The sequence below is a fragment of the Citrus sinensis genome, chromosome 4 (genome assembly GCF_022201045.2).
Source record: "Citrus sinensis cultivar Valencia sweet orange chromosome 4, DVS_A1.0, whole genome shotgun sequence".
Lineage (NCBI taxonomy): Eukaryota > Viridiplantae > Streptophyta > Magnoliopsida > Sapindales > Rutaceae > Citrus > Citrus sinensis.
In genome coordinates, this window is record NC_068559.1 from 19,727,611 (window position 1) to 19,750,307 (window position 22,697).

At 34.3% G+C, this 22,697-nt stretch overlaps 5 protein-coding genes across 5 annotated transcripts; 3 read left to right on the top strand and 2 right to left on the bottom strand.

Annotated features, from left to right (window-relative positions):
* Window positions 1-23: 23 nt before the first annotated feature.
* Window positions 24-1,667, bottom strand: LOC102608650 (pentatricopeptide repeat-containing protein At2g42920, chloroplastic). The gene has a single exon (XM_006484806.4). The coding sequence runs from the start codon at window positions 1,626-1,628 to the stop codon at window positions 24-26; it is 1,605 nt and encodes a 534-aa protein (XP_006484869.1). The 5' UTR covers window positions 1,629-1,667.
* A 2,633-nt stretch (window positions 1,668-4,300) lies between these two features.
* On the top strand, window positions 4,301-7,055 carry LOC102627967 (PLASMODESMATA CALLOSE-BINDING PROTEIN 2). The gene is made up of 4 exons (XM_006484789.4): window positions 4,301-5,038; window positions 5,805-6,281; window positions 6,387-6,417; window positions 6,520-7,055. Exons 1-4 carry the CDS (start codon window positions 4,975-4,977, stop codon window positions 6,686-6,688), a joined length of 741 nt encoding a protein of 246 aa, XP_006484852.1. The 5' UTR covers window positions 4,301-4,974; the 3' UTR covers window positions 6,689-7,055.
* Window positions 7,056-8,991: 1,936 nt separating this feature from the next.
* On the top strand, window positions 8,992-10,737 carry LOC102627682 (uncharacterized). The gene has a single exon (XM_006484788.4). It carries the CDS (start codon window positions 9,318-9,320, stop codon window positions 10,203-10,205), a length of 888 nt encoding a protein of 295 aa, XP_006484851.1. The 5' UTR covers window positions 8,992-9,317; the 3' UTR covers window positions 10,206-10,737.
* Window positions 10,738-12,200: 1,463 nt separating this feature from the next.
* Window positions 12,201-14,502, bottom strand: LOC102627382 (glycerol-3-phosphate acyltransferase 1). The gene is made up of 2 exons (XM_006484787.4): window positions 13,528-14,502; window positions 12,201-13,261 (listed from the first exon to the last, which is right to left on the bottom strand). Exons 1-2 carry the CDS (start codon window positions 14,272-14,274, stop codon window positions 12,377-12,379), a joined length of 1,632 nt encoding a protein of 543 aa, XP_006484850.1. The 5' UTR covers window positions 14,275-14,502; the 3' UTR covers window positions 12,201-12,376.
* Window positions 14,503-18,732: 4,230 nt separating this feature from the next.
* LOC102627090 (ribose-phosphate pyrophosphokinase 4) lies at window positions 18,733-22,684 on the top strand. The gene is made up of 7 exons (XM_006484786.4): window positions 18,733-19,014; window positions 19,600-19,915; window positions 20,367-20,462; window positions 20,671-20,739; window positions 20,861-20,989; window positions 22,192-22,291; window positions 22,362-22,684. The coding sequence occupies exons 1-7, from the start codon at window positions 18,875-18,877 to the stop codon at window positions 22,493-22,495; spliced, it is 984 nt and encodes a 327-aa protein (XP_006484849.1). The 5' UTR covers window positions 18,733-18,874; the 3' UTR covers window positions 22,496-22,684.
* Window positions 22,685-22,697: the final 13 nt, after the last annotated feature.

The window sequence follows — 22,697 nt, forward strand, 5'->3', positions numbered from 1 at the left end:
CAAACATGTTTCTTTACAATTATCTATGATCCCATTTCTTGTATTAGCAATCCCAAGTCATTCAATAAAAGGTAAACCTCTGGGGCTTTCGGATGCAGCCTCCCACCAGCGACAAATTCATGAACTTCACCATCTACTTCTATCAAACTACACCCCGGTTCTTTCTCTATCTTCACTTCCTTCATCAAAAGCCTCTCCTCCATTGCTTCCTCAAACTGATAGGAAGCAGCATAAAGATTAGACATAAGCACATAACCACAGCTTTCATTTTTATCCAACTCAATTATTTGCTTTGCTGCTTGTTTAGCCATCTCAATATTTCCATGCTTTCTACAAGCGGAGAGTAAAGACCCCCATATAATAGCATCTGGGTCTGAAGGCATACTTCTTATTAGCTTTTCTGCCTCTTCTAGCAGTCCAGCTCTGCCTAGCGCATCAACCATACAGCTATAGTGCTTTATGGATGGCTTAATCTTGTATGTTTCCGTCATTAATGTGAAGTAATCCTTCGCTTGATTCACTTTGCCTGAGTGATTACAAGCTGTTAGGACAGCAATGAAACTAGTGTAATCTGGTGTAAGATTCGAAGATTGAAGCCCCGAGAACAATTTTATCGCTTCATTCTCATAACCATTCATAGCTAGGCCAAAAACCATGGAATTCCAACATGATAATCCTTTCTTGGGAACAGTGTTAAACACTTGAAGTGCCCTTTCAGGGCAGCCACATTTGCAATACATGTCTATAATTGCAGTAACAACTATGGTATTCAACTCAAAGCAATTCGTCACTAAGAAATTATGAATCCATTCACCTTGTCTAATTGCTCCTAATTTGGCACAAGCATTCAACAAGCTCACCATTGTAAACTCACTAGGCTTAATATTCTGCTCTTGCATTTCGCGAAAAAGCTCCAATGCCTCCTTAAACTTAACATTCCTCACATACCCACTAATCATAGAGTTCCAAGAAACTGTATTTCTAGACACCATTTTGTCAAACAGCCTCCTAGACTCATCAATTTCTCCACATTTAGCCAGGCCTATAATCATTGAATTCCAAGCAACAACATCGAATTCCGTATCTACTTCATCAAACATCAGTCTTGCTTCACTCAAAAATCCACAATTTGCATACATATAAATGATAGTGTTATGTATAAACTGATCAAATTCAAGACCTTGTTTTACAACTCTACCATGAAGCTGAGCTCCATCACGAGCTAAACCAAGCTGAGCATATGCCTTGAATAGTGAAGGATAAGTTAACCTTTGTGGCTGAATTGGTGAAGTGACCAACATGTCAATGAAAAGCAATATTGCATTTCGTGGAGTTGAGCTCTGAGAGAAGCCTCTAATGATGGTATTCCAAATAAAAAGATTTGGCTTCTTTATTTGTGTAAATACTAAGTAAGCATAGTTGATGTCGCCGGCCGGAGATGTGCAAAAGGTCAAGATACGGCTGGCGGCAATGGGGTCTTTGGCCAGGCCAGTTTTGATGAGATGGGCATGGATTTTTTTCAGGTCTTTCATTGAAGTGCATTGTTTGTCTAGCAAAGAGAGTAATGGTTGGTCCGAAATGAACTTGGACATGGAGGTTGGTGATGGAATTTGTGACCAAACTGCCATTTTTGTTTTAATTCTATGGTTCTTGTTTTCTCTATATGTTATCCTCTGTGGCAGAATACTATTATTGACTATTGCCACCCTCACTCATAAGGAGGCTGAACTTACTTGACCTATGGTTGTGGATAGGAATTCAATGTTGATCTAATTTTTATGTTAGACATTTTAGAAAGCAGTGATTAATAATAGTTAAATTTTAACTATATAGTTTACACTATCATAAAATGCATTAGTTATATATAGGGATGGTAATAGGCACCGCTCACAGTGGGTTTATCATTACTAAACTTAAACCCACACAAAATTTAAATTACTAAATCCATCCACAACCCGCAGGGGGTTTTAATTTTTTTTAGAAAACCCATCCGCTGCGGGTTTTAACAATTACCAAACCCGCAATGATATCCGACGGATTTTTTGCGGATTTGTAAATTTAAAATCACAAATGTTCAATATATAAATTTACAATAATAACTTCAAATTCAACATAACATACTCAATTTTAAATTTAACCAATGTAAGTAAAAAATTAAAATTTCAACATCAATTCAACACAAATTCTCAAATTTAAGTATAAAATACACAAATCTATGAAAAAAAAAACCCACAAACTAGTATATGAAAATAACAATTATATTTCGTAGTATCATTCAACGTAAGCACCAAGAGAAGATTTTTATTTTATTCACCATCATTAGCACCCATTCAACATGATGCCTACAATAATGATAAGATTACTATTTTTCAAAGAATAATGCTTTTCAAATATTAATTCGAAAAAAATTATAATAATGAAATAATTTATGCATTAAGTTAAATAAAAATAGACCAAACAAAAACACTTTGGTTATTTGGCACTTTGCATAATTGCATTATTTTCTTTATATATTTTTTCAATTAAAAATATTTAAAAAAACATTGCGGGTCTAGTGGATATCCATACGGATATTTGCCGGATATTGGGCTAATACCAAACTCACTTGCATCCAAGTACGGGTTTCGATTTATAATACCAAACAAGCCCGCATCCTGCACAATTATTCGCAGCAAGCGAGTTTTGGCGGGCGGGTTTGGACGGGTTTGTGAGTTTGCGGGCACAATTGTCATCCCTAATTATAGAGGACTATTAAAATATAAGCACATTTTAATTGAAATTTAGTTAATTTCTTTGAAAATTTTCACATTTTGGCTTCTTCAGTTATAGAATTTTTTTTTTTTTTCAATTCTAATCCACTAAAAGGTTGTAGTTTCTTCATTACAGACCCCATCAAACTAAAATCATAATTCCACCATGACCACCAGTACCTAAAGTGAAGAGATAAAAACATAAGGAATCGAACAAATGACCTTAACTTTGATACAACTCAGACCTAAATTATTAAGTCATTAGTTTAAAACGGCACGTGAAAAGTGAATCATATGAAATGCCAAACAACAAGAAGAAGAAGGCAGAATGAGTGGGGATCCTACACTACATGATTGCGGCCTTTACACTCAGTGTTTATGAAATTGCAAGCATTAGCAATTCGCAAGAGAGAATGAAGATCAGATTCTTCCTTCTTTATCTTCTCTTTCGTTTTGTTTACAACCAAGCATTAGTAATCCATATACTTGGATGTCGCCCAAGAAAAGGAATTTAATTAAGATGCCAGCCACTCTTTATCTTTAGGTTCCTTGTGCTGAATCGTTAATGTCAAGTTTGCAAAAGTAGGCTTCCAGCTTTTGCCTTGAATTACGTAAAATCTTTTCCACTAAATAATCAGAATATGAAAGAAAAAAAATGTTAGAAGTCATGTGGCCAATAGTGACTTTGGAGTTATGGAGGCATACCAAAGATTTGGTCGCGTTAAAAGTTATATTTTGTAGAAGATTATGGGGAAATTATTAGATTACAAACAATTATTGGCCTTTGAAAATTTTACACTTTGAAGTCTCTATCAGATATATTCTCATTTAATTATTTAAAATAATAAAGCGGTGGCAACAATCAAGGAGAGCCTTTATTTGTATATTTAAATATTTAGAGGTTTAGGAGTATTTTATAATGTATAGGTAGGAATCCAATAGGTCAAAAGTGCAGCCTCATGATAGTATTTTGGACGATCTACTTTATTTTAAGGCTCAATTTCACTGAATTTGTTTGCTTGCAAGTTTTATCCATGGTCCCCCATGCTATGCTTTTAGCAATTAAATCCACATACAAGTGATGATCCAAGATTCCAAAACTTACATTAAATTTGGATATTAGTTGGAATCAATTGTTTAAAAGAGATTATTTATAAGTTGATGGGAAGTGTTTGAGTTTTTATTTAATATGCTCTTAAGGCACATATTAATATAACCTTAATGACAAAGAAGATCCCTAATTACTAGAAACAACTATTTGTTTGTGGATTAATTGGTGAAGAAGTTTGTGTTCGTTTATAATATATGATCAATTGAGAATCGGAACCATTCTTTAATTACATAGAGGAAATGGTTTTCTTCTCCATTTTGAAGTGAAAAAATTTGACAAGATTGTTCCACAAAGTAGAATAAAATACTAAAAGGGACCATTTAGTTGTGATAAGAGTCTCCCCTTCACATAACGACCCAACAACAAAGGCTTGCCCACAAAAAAAAAAAAAAACAAAAAAAAAAAAAGAAGCCAATCAGCTTAAAAAACAAAGACACCCAAACAGAAGAGATAATAGACTAGTACTTGATTGCTACTTTTTAGTGCAGTCTAGGCACACCCAACCATCTTTGCTTAATTGCTTCTTTTTCTTTTCTTCAGATTCTCACTCTTTAATCCCCTCTCTTTGGCTAGGTGATTAATTTCAGCAAGAAGTCAATTTAATGGAAGTTACAAATATTGGTATTATATTTAATATAATTTTGATTCACTGTTATAGAACAAGAAAAAGGAGTACATGATAAATATATAAAAAAAAAGAGAAAGGCAAGAGGCACACATCATCATCATCATTACAATCACCACATTACCAAACCTAAATTCCAAAACAATTCTCTCTTTAACTTCTTTTCCAATCTTTTCCCTCCTTTTTGCACCTTAATTCCTCTCTTGTTGCTTGCACCTTCCCACACTCCATGTTTCTTCCTTTCGCTCTAGATTGCACTTATCTTTCAAAATATATTTGTATAATTCACAAAGAGGGTGAAAAATCTTCTTCTTTCTACAATATCATTCATATTTTAATTTCTTTAGTTGATGATGTCTTGGCCTCTCTTTCTATCTTTCTTTCTTTTGAACATGAGAAGCAGGTAGAACTGAGATTGGAGAATTATTTATATTAACACTGAAGAAGCTGCAAAAAGCTGCAAAACAAAGCTTTGATGATCTTGACAAATGGGAAGAGCAGCAAGTTTCATTCAAATATCACTCCTACTATTTTGTCTCTTCCTTTGTTCAGGTAACTTTCTTTGTCTTCTTTGCTTCTTAAGCATTTGTATATTTCTAATTTTCTGTTCGTTTCTTTTTCTTGTTCACGAGCCAGCAATCTCAATGAAACTGCAATTTCATTCGTTGAAATATGAACAGGGGAAGCTAAAAAATTGGCGTGAATTTGGTCATTTCATGTTCAAACATAGTTTACCTTCTTTGATTCAAAGTTTGCTTACTTTACATGTTGGACATAGAATTTGATTGCTTTCCCATGTGGGTATTGGTCTCCTTTTCTGAATTGACCGTCCTTTATCTGAATGGAATTTCTTTTCATATTGCCAAATAGTTAATTGGTGTTAGTGTGTTATTACTCTAGGAAGCTACTGTTTTTTCAAAATTTCAATGATGCATGGTTCTTGTTTCAATTTTAACTTTTCTCTTTATTTGCTCTTTTTGTCCTCAATTATTACATATGACCTGTTATACATGAGCCATATTCTTATTAAATTTTTGCTTTACTGTCTTCTTGTTGAAGATGTTTCTTCTAGCTTCCTTTCTACCAACATAATTGAGTACAACCATAGCCAAAGGTGCCCACAGAGCTGCTCTATAAGAAAAAGAATGTAGTTGGTAACATGAATGTGTGGTTGATATTGAATTTTGAACTAACTATTTGAAAAGATCTTGATTCCTTTTTCCACAACAATAATTTTGCTCTAGTTCTTGTTTGAAATTCAATTCTCACAAACCCAATTCACATTAGGCATCTTACTTTTGCCTGTCTCAAAATTCAGGTGCAAGTGTCACAAGTGCACAACTTGGCATTGAAGATAAAAATGTACACTTAAATTCTTCTATATCCACTACCAAAAGAGACATTACCACACCAATAACAACGGTACCAATCATAACTCCCGCTACTCCCACTTCATCAACACCAATTTTGAACCCAACTTCAACCCCAGAAACAACATCCCCGGCAGCAACAACCCCTAGTTTGACTCCGCCCACCACGACGACCCCTGTATCCTCCGGAGCAAGCTGGTGTGTAGCTAGCCAAAGTGCATCACATACCGCGTTACAAGTTGCTTTGGACTATGCTTGTGGGTATGGTGCTGATTGCTCAGCAATTCAGCCCGGTGGAAGTTGTTACAATCCCAACACCCTTAGAGACCATGCTTCTTATGCATTCAATTCATTTTATCAGAAGAATCCGATTCCAAGTAGCTGCAATTTTGGAGGAGCTGCTGTTAGTACCAGCACTAACCCCAGTGAGTATCTTTATTATTGTTCCATATATACTGCACAGTTACACTTACACCACTAGACCATCACTTTGTTTATTTGTTAATTGGATATCTTTACTATGATTTTAGGTAGCGGTACATGCCAATATCAATCCACCAGGTGACACTCTCCAGCACTGCTTTTGTTTTAATTTATTGACTTCTTGTACAACAAGCAATTAAGAACCAAATTGTGACAAGCTTTAATGGGAATTTGTTGCAGCACAAGTTCATCAATCTTAAACACAACAAATTCTAATGGGGCAACAGTATATGGTGCTGTTCCTAATCCACCGAGCCCCACTGCATCGCTTGCACTTGCAGCAGCCAAGCCTCATAGCATGTCAATTTTCTTTCCTGCGCCATGTTTCCTAATGCTGCAGCTGGTCTAAATTCTAGCTACCACTAGAATTAAAAGTATACATGGAAGCTGTATTCACTTTTTTGAATGAATCAAACTTCAAGTCATGCAATTACCTTTAGTGTTTCTTTTTCTTTCTTCTTTTTTATTTATTTATTTTTTTTTTTGGGGATATGCTGATTGACTAAGCACATACGAACTTGGTTCAATTTTGGGTTGCTGTTGTAGAGTTGTATGTACATGGGGTAGTGTCATTAGTGATGGAGAGAGAAATCACAAGGGTAATGAAAGCAAAATGGCGAGTTTTTGTACTGGTAGAAATCATGGTTAATTTTCTTGTTTGTAGAGCTCCGAGGCATTAATATTTGTCTATGGATCAATTTGTTTATTATTATTTTTTTTTATAATTTCAATCATAATACTATTGATATATTACAATCATAAATCTTTTGTGATTAATTAATATCATTTTTATTGCAGCGTAGCCCAAATTACTATTCTTACATTGAAGAGCAAACTACTCTAATGATTGGAAAAATAAACTCTAACATTACTTTTGAGTGTGATTTTGTCATGGTTTAGATTTCATATTAGTGTTTAGAGAGAAAACTACTTCTATTTTAAAAAGAATTTGAGTCCTAGTAAAACGGGACTTGAACTCACTCCCTCGTTCATCTAAAAGGCCCAGTGTGGGATGGATCAATTATTATATTTGTTTTCGGCTATTTTGTTAGTGATGACGGCAAAAATAAGTAGCATGGCTGTTTTGGCCCTGGATTCCAACCACCAAGTACCGACAACCAATTCTTTCATTTTCAAATGTCGGGTTTCCTGGTTGGATCTGGCCCAAATGAGAAGCCCATGCCAGTGTGCGGCCCATCTGCCACAGGTCATTTAATGATTGATCTCATATATATATATATAAAGCAGAAAATATCCATTGTCCACTCATTTTTCCATTTTTTTAAAAAAAATACACATTTTTTTTTGTTAGAATCCACCTAAAATTACATTTTGTTTCACTTTTCCACTTCCGTTTGGAATCCGTTAAGAAAACTAACGGAAACTTTAAAAAATGACCATTTTACCCTCCAAAACGAAAATTATAATTCCACCCTAAAGATTACCAAAAATTAGATTAATTCCACAACCATCAAATGCAGGGTTTTTTTTTTTAAATATTTCTGTAATTAGAATGCTAAATTATAACAATAGTATTAAAAATAGTCAAATCTCGCAAACCATCAATTGAATTTAAGATAAGTAGAGTTTTATTATTCATTGAGTTATAATCTCTAGTAGTTAAGATTTTTTTATACTTTATTAACGTACCAATAATGATATTCATCATTAAATCTTATTATTTTTGACATTTTTAAGGTAAAATTATAATTTTCGTTTTGGGGGTAAAATGATTATTTTTTAAAGTTTCTGTTAGTTTTCTTAACGAATTCCAAACAAAGATGAAAAAGTTAAATAAAATATAACTTTAGGTAGATTCCAGCAAAAAAAAAAATTGTGTATTTTAAAAAAATTAGAAAAAAAAACAGGTGGACAGTTAATATTTTCTCTATATAAAATAAAGTAGTGAGGTGACAGAATGTTAGATATGTACAAAAGTATCTCACTGTTACATTCTACGTTTTATATATGGTATCTATTTGAACATACTAAAAAAAGATGTATGTACTAATTAAGGTGATAATTCCTTTTAGCAAGATTATAAAATTTTCTAATTAGTCAACATCGCAAGGATGCAGTGACACATTTGTTTGTATAACAAATAATTAATACATCAGCATATAAGATCGAGCAATTGGATCTCAAGAATTCCAGAACGAAAAGTACCAAGCGATAGTTAATATTCTAAAGAGCGGATGCCGACAAAGGATGATCCAGCTCCATTGCTGTTTGTCCGACCACATAAGAAAGTGCGTTGATCCACCATGTGATCTGTTCTTGTACATTATCATATATGTATACGTAGATTTCAGTTAGCCAATGAATGGCTGTGATGGCCTTATCCATCACACACATGTTATTTCAATAAGCCAATGAATGGCTGTGATGACCTTATCCATCAGACACACAGTTGTCCACAATAACCATGTATTTTAAATACAAACTTTGTATTTCTTTCATCACTGACGATTGAGGTGATCGCTGAGTCATCCAGCTCAAATGAACCAGGTATCAATATGTACGTACCTGTTTTTTTTATTCTTAATTTGTCAAAATCATGAAAATCTTGCTATGAATAGATCGCGTTACCCGATTTTAACATGTTAACCCTTTGCACGTCGTGTAGGCCACATCATTTAACACTCAAGACAAATACAACCCGACTACAAAAAGAATTATTTACTATTATTATTATTATTTTATTTTTTTATATCCTTTTCTTTTTTCTTTTTTCTTTTTTTTTTTTAAAAAGAAACGTATCCAAATAATTGTTGGTCCGTAGCATATTTACACATTTCAATAAGCTCTGGCCACACTGAAGGCCTCCCCCTTCACCGTTTGCAACCACTCAAAATAAAATTCTGTTTTATCAAAATGGCAGCTTCATCACATATCCAGCTTCTCTGGACCATTAATAATATTTCCTCTCTTAATTTAGTAATTACTTTTCACATTTTTGCAGCACACCTTTGTCATGTATGGAAGACCCCCACCTCTTCCGACCCCTCTTGGCCCCGACTGCCACCACCTCCTCCTCCTCCGCCGACGCCGCCGGCACCGCCTGTGCCGATGAAAACGATGCCGATTACCACAGCATCAACCATTTGTCTTCAAACACTTCCATTACCTTCCGGCTACTTGCAGTCATTGTCCTAGGAGTAATCTCCATATGGGCAAACCATGAAGCATCAAAAGGCTTCGATATAACAATCATCAATGAAGCTAAAGACTCTCCGGCGGGCAGACGCTTCGAGCTCTTCTACATATCAAACGACAAGGCCACAAGAATACTCCTCAACACAAGCTCCTTCGCCGAAAACATTCTTTATCCCAATACCAATTTTTCCCTGGACAGCAAGAAGCAAGTTCAGCATGTCACTCTCCGGCTCACCACGAACACGACACAGAGAATATTGGTCGCCGTGGACACAACCAATGAAAGCAATGATGATTTTGTGATTAGTCTAAGTTCATCAGTAATGAGCGATACTAATATTGCTAATGCCAACCACGCAATTGTCTCGGCGTTGCAACGTGGCATGGCTAGGATATGGCTCTGGGACGGCGAGTCTAGGGCTCCCCCGTCGCTGATACAAGGCTTGGTTGAGTACATAAGCATGTTAGCTGGATTTGGGGATGCCAAAAATTACGTGGGTGGTGAGTTGCCAGAATTTGGTCACATTTGTTGGGACAGTAAGGACGCTGGAGTTACGGCAAGATTCTTGGAATTTTGTGAGGTGAATCATAACGGTTTCATCCAACGGCTTAACCAAGGTATGAGGCAGAGATGGGATAATCGGACGGTGGATGATGCGTTAGGGATGGAAGCTAAGTATTTATGTGATTCTTATAAAATGTTATCATAATTTTTTTTTTCCACTTTTAAATAAATTGAATGATAGATTCAGCTTCCAAGTTGCATTCGGTGCTCTTGATAAAAACATGTAGACATAACACATACATTAGTTTTTGGGGACAGGTTCTTTTATTTTGAGCTGGCAAAATGTGGGACATTTTGCTCTGTCCACGTGACAATTTTTTTTTTTTTTTTTGCTTTTTTTTAAAGGGTAAGTAGGAAGAGATAAGAAGTTTTGTACAGTATTTTAGATTAGACCATGTTCTCTGAATCTCTGGTGATATGATGATTACATGCATGATTTATGCTAAAAATATATTGTCAACACTTTTGGTGATTGATATTTTTTTTTTCTTTTACCATAATATCACCCACTAATCTTATATACATTTTGTAAAATATGATAGATAATTCTATAAACTGTGTATTTGAGTCCATATGTATTTTGTAAAATATGATAGATAGTTCCCCACATCTGTTGAAAAACTTATGTTGGGCGGTGAAGGAACAATAGATTTCATATGGAACCCGAAGTAGCTAGGTTTTATATTGAGAACCACAAAAATTTAATATAAATAAATGGTGAGTTTCTTAGTGGGAATCACTTATCTTGACAAAATTTTAATGATTAGTCCTTCCACCTTAGGCTGCTGAGGTGGTAGGATCGCTCATACGATTCTTTCTCGCATTATAGAGCTAATGAGTTTCAATGAGTTATGTCTGCGTGCCAAAGTGTCTTTTGCATTACGACTAGTACTGCTTGAAGCTTAGAAAGTTCAAAAGTCGAAGGAGAAATCTGCCATTTGAAAACATGAAGGATTTGGATCAACTTCAAGTGCGAGTACTCAACGAAGATTCAAGAACATGCATGCTCTAAGTTCATCAAGGATAAAATTAATGCTCACCGACAAGACAAATAAGTCCGGTCGTCCTCTGAAAACGACAAGCACCATGAAGCCGTTGGATAAGATAAATTATAGTTATGCCTTTGGATTAACAATCACTTTCGACCCAAAGATTATCAATAACCTCAGTAGAGTTTAATTGCCCACACCTTCTTTCGATGCGAATTTAGTTTGTGTTTATATATATAAAATCTTCAATTCAAGATTTTAAAATGCAAAAAAATTTAAAATCGTGTGATTTTAAAGCTTAATTTTATAATAATAATAATAATAATAATATTAAAGGATATGATTTTAAAATTTTCTTAAACTTTATCGGAATTTCAAGTCAGAAAACTGTTATAATACATACATGAACTAAAGGAAATGAGAGGAGGCAAAAAACATATAGAAAAAGGTGAGACATAATATATATATCGCAGGAGATGCAAAAATCAAATCATTGAAAACAGGAGGAGCCTACAAAACCAGCGGTATTTATAAATCATGGGGTTGCCTTGCCTGCCTCTCTTCAACAACTCACAGAGAATTGGTTTTCATCGCAAGAGACCCCTCAATTTGCATTTATCTCAACATTAAATTCAGTTGCAAGCAGGAATTTCTAACCGTCCATGACAGCTTGCATGATATATACTTATAGCATGCATGCTGCACGTATCTCAAGGCAATTTTAAAACAAAAAACTGTAATTTAAAACTTTTTTTTAATTTTTCTCTCTTTCTCTCTTTCATTCTTTTGTTTTGGATAATGGGGGTCTGTGCTTCGTGAGTGATCAGTACCCAAAAAATTAAAGGAGATAGAATGAAATCATTAACTGAAGCCAACTCCATCGCTCTCTAACTGAAGCAAAACTCAAGATATTAATGTCTTCATAACCTATTTATTTTCTTGAATCAATTTCAGATATATATATATATATTAATGTCTCAATCTTATCCGCTAAATGTAGATGGAAACATTTGAACGTAAGTGTAAACAATAGTGATTTGAATACAACATTTGATTTTTTTAGTTGAAGTCAAGACTCGAGGCTTGGGAAAATCGCATCTTACCATTAGAGTGAGACCACCTTAGCTCGAATATAAAATTTATACCTAAAATAACTGGAAATCATACATATGTCATTCTGCAATAAGAATTGTAACATATAACATTTAAATTAATTAACCACAACTAATGGCGACCTCTAACGTATTACAAGGACCTTATAGGGAAAAGAATTATTGCTGCTTCAAAAGACCGAAATTTCATGATATGGGATGGGTAGGTTAAGTAGCTAGGTTTTTGGTCGCTGGTCACCATTGACAAACCCTTCATTTCCAGCTAACATCAAGTACTTGTCCCTTCTTGTAAGATTAGTGCACTCAAACCCTAATGCATCAGCCAGCTGCCTTTGTATGTGATTTGCCACCTCATGACTTGATCTCCCTCCTGAACATGTGAGCTCTTTGGGCAATTTCCCAAGTATCTGAATATGGTAGCTTGGTCTAGGGTTCATCAAAAAGAAAATGGGATCCAAGCATTTTAGTCCACTGGCGGTGGTCCCATAGAACATGCTCACATGTGTGTTCATTGCCACAGGGACTATGTCATCAGCTAGCTCAGCAAACAATGAGCTAAACCTCAACAAATAGGGCTCCCTGCATGTGGTTCCTTCCGGGCAAACAACCAAGTCACCTTCACTTAGCAATTTTCGCATGGTGTCTCCATCTTTCTTTCTGTCTCTTGTCAATCTGACGGTTCTGATTGGGGCTATAATCTCAGACATTTTGCTTAGGCTATATGTGACTGCAGTCAAAGGCTTAGCTAAGGATTTGCTGAGGAAAACAGGGTCCAAAAGTGTTCTATGTGAGCAAACGTAGAGGACCCCTTTTGAATAACTTGATGATGATGGGCTTTGGCCTTTAAGTCTTATCTCTATACCACTCATTGCGACCAATAAGATGGCTAGTTTGCATGGAAGCATGATGCCCACAAAGAGTCTGAAAATGGCTAGAATGATTCCAACTGGTAGCCACATGAACATTGAAAGAGTTGCCAATGGAGTGGGCAAGAAAGCTAGCCTTCCATCATGAAATATGAGAGGCTTTGGATATTTGTTCCTTGGCATTATAGAATTTGCACTGCTTTTACTCTCTTCCTTGTTCACCACATAAGCTTCCTATAATAATATTGATTAGTCAGCTTAAATACAATTATGTTGTACACAAGTAATTAATCTGTTTACTAATCATAACTCAAATGGGAAAATTTCTAAATGAAGATCTAAGGTATATTGAAGCCAAACCGGAATTGGCAGGATGGTGGTTACCCAAAATTGTAAAAAGAAAATGAATAATGGTTTTTCTATAAATATGACAAAATTTCTCAAAATTGCTCTATGCGCTTCAAAAATAAATTGCCAATATAAGGAAAAAGAATAATTACCTTGCACTGAGAGATGAAGAGTTGGTCATGGAAACTTGAACTTCCGAGGCCAAGTTCAGGCTTCTGGTCACCAAAATAATTGATAAGAGCTGTGTGTTTTACAAGCAAACCAGAGCCACAAACTAAACCAGTAAAATATTGACCAGAAGTTTGCAATTCAGTCCCTACAACACCATCAACTCTCAAATATTCTTTCAAGAATCCCTCGACCATGACTCTAGGAACACTTGTGAACACAAATCTAGACCCAGCTGAGGCTAAAACTTCATAGACTTCAGCATTGAGATTCTCAAGGTAGAATTTAGGCAAAACCGCCCTACTCACATTCTCCATGTCCTTCGTTTTAAGCCCACAAAAGGTTATGAAAATCATGACTCTTAGTTTACACTCATAGTCCAAGACCCACAAGAAAAGACAAGACAAAAGCAAACAAAATGCTCGCAAAATGCCGCCACCTTCAAAGGCAACAAGCATGAAATAAGGGAAAAAAGATTGGGACCTTAACAAAACTCCATGCATGTCACAAACCAAAGTGTCAAAGCCTTTATTTTCTAAATCACACTTTGTAACACTAGGAAAAAGAGGATTTTGATGTGACTGTGACTGTTGGGATGATTTGCCATATGGGTTCCTTAAAAGGAAACCATAGCTTCTCATCTTTCTTGCAGCTTTGTAGCACGAATTTGCCAGAATCTTGTACCAGAGCAAGTCTGCTACTAGCCTCAGTACTACATTAGGAAGCACCATGGCTAATGTTTTTGCTTTTGCTTCTACTTATGCAACGATGTCAAGAGACAAAACACAAGAGAAAAGAAGATAAATTCTGCTTAGGAGCTTTGTGGAGAACTGAAGAAGGTGCAAGAGAAGCAGAAAATATTTATAAGACTCTGATTACAAGGCGGTCTAGTGGCAAGTTGACCAATGCGTTTGGTTAGCCACACACCGCTGGCATTAATTACACTGTCAAAAACTTTTCTTTTCTTCCCCTTGTTTTCGTTAATTCTTTCATATTATTCAAACAAGAAGCGCAATATGAACATGCACATGAGCACATCCACACATGACGCTACAGAGTTTTATTTTTTCTTAGCTTAGCAACGTTTTTTAGTTAGGTGGGATTGTTGGTGACCGCCATTAAAAGTTTTCATCCTTTGGTCATTGTTTCGAAATTTTTTTTTTCTTTTTCACACTCCTCAACAATTTTCATTTTAGGCATTGGAATGTGTACACAACTTTTTTGGGATATCAATTTTTCAATCCAAAGGACCAGTCCCAAGTTAGATAGCCCATACCATCCGAAAATTTTTGACTTTTTTTCTTTTAAACAATATTTTAAAATTGTTATATACCGGTCAAAATCGTATCAGCAAAATTACGGCTGCTATTTAGGTGATTGACTTTGTTTCGCTATGAACATGCCATGTGTTGACTTCAATGTATTGTAATCTCATATTTCGCTAATTAAGATCCCAATTAGTTGGTAGTTGTCTAAGGACGATCGAGAGATGCTTTTAGTTGCTATAAAAGCAAAGAATTTCGACGGACGTGATGTGGTATTATTGCTAAAAAGGAACATAGGATAGTATACATTATTTTGAACCAAAGAAATTAATCAATGAAATTGCATGTTCTTGAATATAATTTTACGTTTTGTTGATTTGGTAGTTGAGATCATGCAAGTCTCGCTGAGGGTTTGGTTTGGTGAACATTCAATCATTTGATATTACTGTTAGATTATCACGCATAGTGTCTGCGTGAAACATTAGAGGATTCAAATATTTATATGATTTATAGTTTACAGTGCATGATCATGCAGTAATGTTACTATTCTAAAGTAATGATATGTGAAATATGTCATCTAATGCCAGAAAATCGTTAGTTGAATCATGCAATGTATGCGCAAGCTAGGCATGCATTTAGTTTCCCATGGTATTTTGTCCAGTGTCGTGGCATTACAAATAATTTTGCAAAGCTTTAACTTTCTGCCTCGCCCACCTGTTGAACAAAACATAACACTTATAAATGGAGGTGGGGGAAAACAATTAAAGTTGCACGACTCTTAGCCGGTGTGGATTCATTCTCTTTAGGGTTTTGATTTTTCTAAATCTTATTAGGGGTATACCATATATTTGCAATAATAAATGTTCAAGCAAAAATTAGGCACATCTCTGAACTGCACTATATCTTTTTTCAATTTTGTTGATCCTTTTACTAAAACAAAATTTCATGTAATAAAGCTTTGACTTAGTGGTAGATTTTTGCTCTCAACAAGGTTTGTGTGAGTGAAAATATATATTTCTCTCAAATATTAATAAGGGCATAATTTCAAGCTAGTCTCAATAGACCTTTGGGTTATTTTATGAATTTATTTATGTGTTCAGTTATTAGTAATTTTTTTTTTTTTTTGTAATGTCAATAGATTAATCAATCCAAAAAAAAAAAGTTTGTGCTCGGTATATATCACGATTCATATTACATTTACTGACATTTAAGGGTTTGACTACAGTATCCTAAAGGTTGTACCATACTGTCTAGATACAATCCAGTGGATAAAGAATTAACATAATAAAATATGATGGTATTGAAGTATGGGGGGTACAATAGTTACTTGCCAACTCACAAACCCACTCATTATGGGTAATCTTGCAAGTTACGGGCATGTTTGGTATCTCAAACTGAAATTCACTATAAATTACGGGTGAGTTTGGTATTGAGATAAAAAAATTTATCGGACACCCGCACAAGTATCCGCCAACCCGTATTCTTTATTTTAATTATTTGTATTTTCAATTTTAATAACAAAAATTACATTAAAAAATTAATCATAGATATATATAGGTTAAAGTTCTTAATTCCTAAACTTAACCTTTCTCACCGCTATTGAGACACACACACAGACACACAAAAGCTTTTAATGACCGGAAATTTATAATTTTCAAGTTTAATATTACTAATATTTTATTTTAATTGATTGATTTTGTTTGTTTTATTTCAATGACTTGAACCTAATGATTACTTGGTAAAGTTGTGTTTTAATTTCTTTAATAAATTGTTAACATTAGTTGTACAAAATTTACTTGTTAATATTGTTGATAATACTTGTATATTGATTAAAAGATAGAGTAAGACATTGATCAATAATTAGTGATGATGATTTGTCTACAACATAAATAATTTGTTTTAGATTAATATATTTTGTGTATTTATTTTAATGTTGAAATTTTAATTTCTTATTATATTGATCAAATTTAGAATTGAGTATCGTATGTCTATTTTTTTAGCTATTGTTATAAGTTTATATTTTGAATTATATAATTTAATTTTTATGTATTATTAAAAGTATTTTTTAATATTTGTGATTTTAAATGATAAAATCCAAAAAAAAATTCAGTCTGCGGAATACTAGTGGGTATGGTAATTGATAAAACCCGCAATAGATAGATTTTATTAAAAAATAAAAATATAAATCTACTACAAGTTGTAGGTGTGTTTGATAATTTAAATTTTTTTGTGGGTGTAAATTTAGTAACGATAATCATTTAATTTACAAACAAATTTTTCTTTTCTCTATAGACTGGAGAAGAGTACATCTATTTAAAAAAAAAAAAAACATTGAAGTTGATTGAATACCGTCCATGGATTAGTTGAATAGCACTGTACAAGTTGGCGGTGAGACCGTGAGACCAGCATAATTAATTTGCTTTTCAAATACCATGTACATAGAATAGGCTAACCAAACCTATCTCATACTATTCTGAAAATTTGTCATTTACTTACTGAGCAGTGGATCTATCAATCATCACACCTCCAATTTCCCTTTTTTTTTTTAAAAAAAAAAAAAAACTCCTTTTTCTAATTTCTACCACACCCCCAAAATTAAATGAACGAATGCAAAATAATTTTGAAACCCAATTTAACTAAAAAATCAACTCTATTCTTCTTCTTCTCCAAAAAAAAAAAAAAAGAAAAAAAAAACTCTCTTTCTCTCTCTTGCTTTAATTTGTCTGTTATGAAATTTGAAATCTTAACAAAAAGAAAGAAAAAATAATAAATTTTATCTCTCTTTCTATTGATTTCTCATGTCAGTTAACAAGCCCAAATTTTCAATTATGATTTTTTTTCAAGAAATTAGAAGGATGCCAATAGTTCCACTCTACAACAATTAAATATTTAAATATTTAAATGTTTTCCCCACCCCCATTTTATCGGTGTTATGTTTTCTTCATTAGGTGGCCGAGTGGGGAAAGGTAAAGCTAAGATTGTAATTGCTCACAATTGGCATATTCCACTATTTCATTGGATGGCATGCACAGCTCAATCTTTAATTAATGGCGGCATCTCTTGTAGAATCTTTGTTGAGATTTGGCATCAATAAATTGGAAAATAATTGTTCTAAAATGGCGCTTGGGAAAAAGTATATTACGCCACCTTTCCGAGAAAAATTGAGAACATGCATGAGATGGAATATGGATGAAAAGAATAGAAAAAAAAATCAACATCGAATTTTTATCATGAGCCTAACATTCTGAAAAATATGCTTGGGACTCTTATAGGATGCTCCATTTCTAAATAGTTCACATCATGGCCGCCTTCACCATACGTATAAGTTTTAGCCGCGGCGATTAAGTTATTAAGTTACATTATTTTTTAAGTAATTTTTTATAATTCTTTAATTATTCGACGCAAAACAATAAAATTATATAAAAAAAATTATTTATGAGTTGATGTAAATTAATTTAAAAAAATTAATTAGAATAAACCCCTCCTCTAAAGTGTTTTTCTAATTTTAGCTTTTCAGGAAGGCATATGTAAACATATTTAAATTTAAATTGATTTAAAAGGGGTCTCTTTTTCCCCAAAAAGAAAAAATTACATTATTACAATAAATAAAAAATAATTTAAAAACATAGTTATAGAATGCATTAGAAATCCAATCCAACATCTGCCATAACTTACTTCGATTGCGTATGAAAAAATTAAAAAAAAAAAAAAAAAGAGTTTAATACTCTCAACGTCAATCGTGAGACTACACTAACTAATGGGTTGCATTTGAATGGGATTATTTCATGAACTTTGGTACGGAAAAAAAAAATTATATGAATAAACTTTGGAGTGGAGTTTGGAAGAAGAAAAGAAATTATGGACTCTTGAAGGTTGAATTTGAAAAACCTACGAATGTTCAAACTTTGAAGTCAAATGTCAGTCAAACGAGTTCAAGTTTCTAACCCGGGCGTCGCGCTTACGCACAACTGAGTTATTAAAAAAAAAAAAAAAAGTATAAAATGCGGAGGCGTTCTCTCTGAAACCCTCACTCAATTCATTCATTCTCGCCACTGCACAAAAAAGAATGGAGGACAAAAGAGAAATAAAGGCAAAGAAGTCACAGAAGAAGCAAGTTCATTTGTTCTATTGTGTGGAGTGCGAAGAGCTTGCGCGTAAAGTCGCAGCTCAATCCGACCTCATTACTCTCCAGTCCATTAACTGGAGGTTTTTAATTCTGAATTCTCTCTTTTCTCTGTTTCTATCAACTTGTGTGTGTTTTTTTTTTTCAATTTTCTTTGTGTTTCTCTTGCTTTGTTTAGCTTCTCTGCCATGAATTTGATATGGGGTTTTTTTAATTTTCTCTTTTCTCTTGGCGATTGCTGCTTCACTTGTGAGATTTTTTTTTATTATTTAATAAAGAAAAAAAGGAATTGTTAATTCATCCTAGTTGAAGTTGTGTTTAAGTTTTGATACAGAGGAATTTTGTAGTGTTATGATCGATGGTTTATTTCTCATAAAACTCACCCAACACAATTATTGTATTTGTGATTTCAGCTCATAACATATCCACCGCATAGCATAGAAAAATCAATTGTCAGTTTTGTCTTTCGATAGGGGCTTTGCAGCTCTCTTAGGAAATATGGAGACTAAACCATGTTTGAAAAATCCCTAAATTTTCAAGAATTTTTTTTTTTTTTAATGATTTCATAGCATGCGCTGTAAGTGCATTGTATAGCTGTGGTGTTGACCAACGTGAATGTTTTTGTGTTTGAGTTAGAATGGTAATTTTCTGTGCTATGGATGTATCAGGAACTTTGCTGACGGGTGGCCAAATCTTTATATAAATAGTGCACATGATATTCGAGGTCAGCATGTGGCCTTTCTTGCATCTTTCAGCTCCCCGGGAGTTATCTTTGAACAGATTTCCGTCATATATGCACTCCCGAGGCTGTTTGTTGCTTCCTTCACGCTGGTATTGCCTTTCTTTCCAACTGGCTCCTTTGAGCGAATGGAAGAAGAAGGGGATGTAGCAACTGCATTTACCATGGCAAGGATATTGTCAAATATTCCCACTTCAAGAGGTGGCCCGACTAGTTTAGTCATCTATGACATACATGCTTTGCAGGTTAAACTACATGCAATCAGAACTATTAAACTATGTTTTGATTTTTGCTATGATATGTCCTTTCTATGTTTGGATCGGTTGTTTTTCTTTGCCGAAGTTTCTGCTAACTTAAACATTTAGGGTATTATACACCAATATGATGTTGCAGAGTATCTAGTTGTAGATTCTTCAGCTCAATGTTTCCTTGTACTCATTGGCCATCCAAAGTGTTTTTGACGGGGAGTAGACAGTCTGAAGGCACTTTACATTGATTGCACATGGCTTGAATCCTCTTATTCATGAATAAATTGTGTAGATTTGTGAATGATCATTTTTCTTTACTTGTTTTCCTTCTTGACAACTTTTACCTTTGAAAGATGGCTCTGTTTATCCATGACATGTTTTCTTAAGTACCAGCTGCATGTTTGTTTTTAGAAGGCCTTATTTTTATTTGCCAGTTCTCCTTGTGTAGGAAAGATTTTATTTCAGTGACCATGTCTTGCCTCTGTTTGAGACGGGGATTCCTCTGTTAAAGCAACGTCTGCACCAGCTCCCTGATGCCAATAATGTGAGTACACAGAAAACATAGTCGCCTGTCCTTGTACACTGTATTGTTATTCTATGAGTAATGTTTCTGATCATTCTTCTTATTATTGAGGCATTATCATTGTCTGCATATTGATATTGTTGTTTTATTAGAGACTTCATTGAAGGCTTTTGCACTGCACTGTCACTACTATATTTGCTAGCACATAATCTCTCCAATTTACTTTCAGATAGTTATTGCATTTCCGGATGATGGAGCCTGGAAGCGGTTCCACAAGATGCTGGATCATTTCCCTACGGTTGGTTTTAATTCTTCAATGAATTTAAATAAATGATTTCCCTCTTCCAAGGTTATAAGTTAATAAAACTTCTACTCTAGTTATTGTATAATCTGGATAAGCTGATCCTGTTGAGTGGCAGGTGGTGTGTGCCAAGGTTCGTGAAGGTGATAAGAGGATAGTTAGGATCAAGGAGGGAAATCCTGCTGGTTGTCATGTGGTCATTGTTGATGATTTGGTGCAATCCGGAGGCACTCTCATTGAGTGCCAGGTATTATCTTACCTTCCACCTGCTGTTCTTTTAAAAATTTGTGTTTCAGAGTTTGAATGGGTTCTGACCTTCTGATTTTTAAAAACTTGATTCTTTGAATAAATAATTATTCCAACCCAAAAAAAAAAAAGAAAGATTTTTGTGGAGTCAGTACTCAAACATCTTCAATAAGCATATATTATTCATCTAAGTTCTTGGCCTTTTGGGCAAAAGTCCTTTCACATTTATAACTTTTTGTCTACATTTTTCCAAATTTATTACAAACTTTTTTTGTTCATCAGATATATTGACTTCACACCAATCTGTAAACAAAAATCATTGATTATGAATTTTTTGTACATTAATATCTCCTGTACCTTAGAATTTGCCAATATGGGCCTTTCTTGGATAATTATTTTGTGGTGCAAGTTGAACTTAAGTTGGACAAGTCTATGGAACCAAATTGCAGATCAGTTAGATCAAGCTTTCTGAAATTTAGCAAAATAGTAGTGGTTACACTGTTCAAATCTGGTAGGGATATGCCTTCCATTTTTCTCTTTAAGCTTCCAGGGCTTTCAGTATCAACTGCTGGTGGGGTAGTTTATACTTTATCTTTATCCTGGCTTTGTATTTTCTTGCATGCCTTTCATTTTTCTAATGATTATTGGGTGTTACTGCAGTTCACTTTCTGAAATAGAAAGAAAGGACAACCAAAGAAAAGAATTTTTAATCTTCTTTTTGCGTGGTGAAAGTGGAGAGACTAAAAAGAAGAAAATAAATTTTGATGTTCTGTTGTTCGCTCAATTTAAATTATCTACAAACTGCAAACATGGATCCTTAACTGACCACTACTCAAGTATAAATTGACATTTCTGGCAATTACTCAATTTCTTCGCTATGTCTTGTTTTGTTTGAAAATGGCATCTGGATAAATTCACGATATAGGACCTTTGCTGTGTTTCTTCGGACTTAAAAATGAGGAGCACATAGCACATGCATCGAAATTCAAGAAGTCTTGTCATAATATGGGTTGTTAATGTAATTTTATTTGGTATAAATTTGAAAGCTCAAATAGTTCCCTCATTAGTTATGTCATAATATGGGACCTTTGCTGCATTTCTTCAGATTTAAAAATGAGGAGCACACAGCACGTGCATCGAAATTCAAGAAGTCTCTTCATAATATGGGTGGCTAATGTAGTTTTCTTCTCGTTATGGTTTCAGAAAGTTCTAGCAGCTCATGGTGCAGCGAAGGTGAGCGCTTATGTCACGCATGGTGTGTTTCCAAAAGGCTCTTGGGAGCGATTCACTCTCAAGAACGGCGGTAATTACCTGTATTCTCTCAACCATATTATCTCTTCAACTTCAGTGTTCTTATTGCATATAATTTTCAGAAAACATGGAGAATGCTTTTGCCAACTTTTGGATCACGGATTCGTGCCCGCTCACTGTCAAGGCCATAGCAAATAAGGCTCCTTTTGAAGTTTTGAGCCTGGCAGGATCGATTGCTGATGCTCTACAAATCTGATGGATTTTGTTGGCAATGTAACTTCATAAGCACTGCAATTTTCTTATATGCTAGGTTTATTATTGATATGATATGTATCACAAGACTTGTGTGAAATCCCAACTTTTGTGGGGGGAAAAAATAAACAAATAAATAAAAATTAAAGTAAAGTAAAAATATATATATATATATCATTGCCTTTCCAATGAACCTTTTTGTTTAT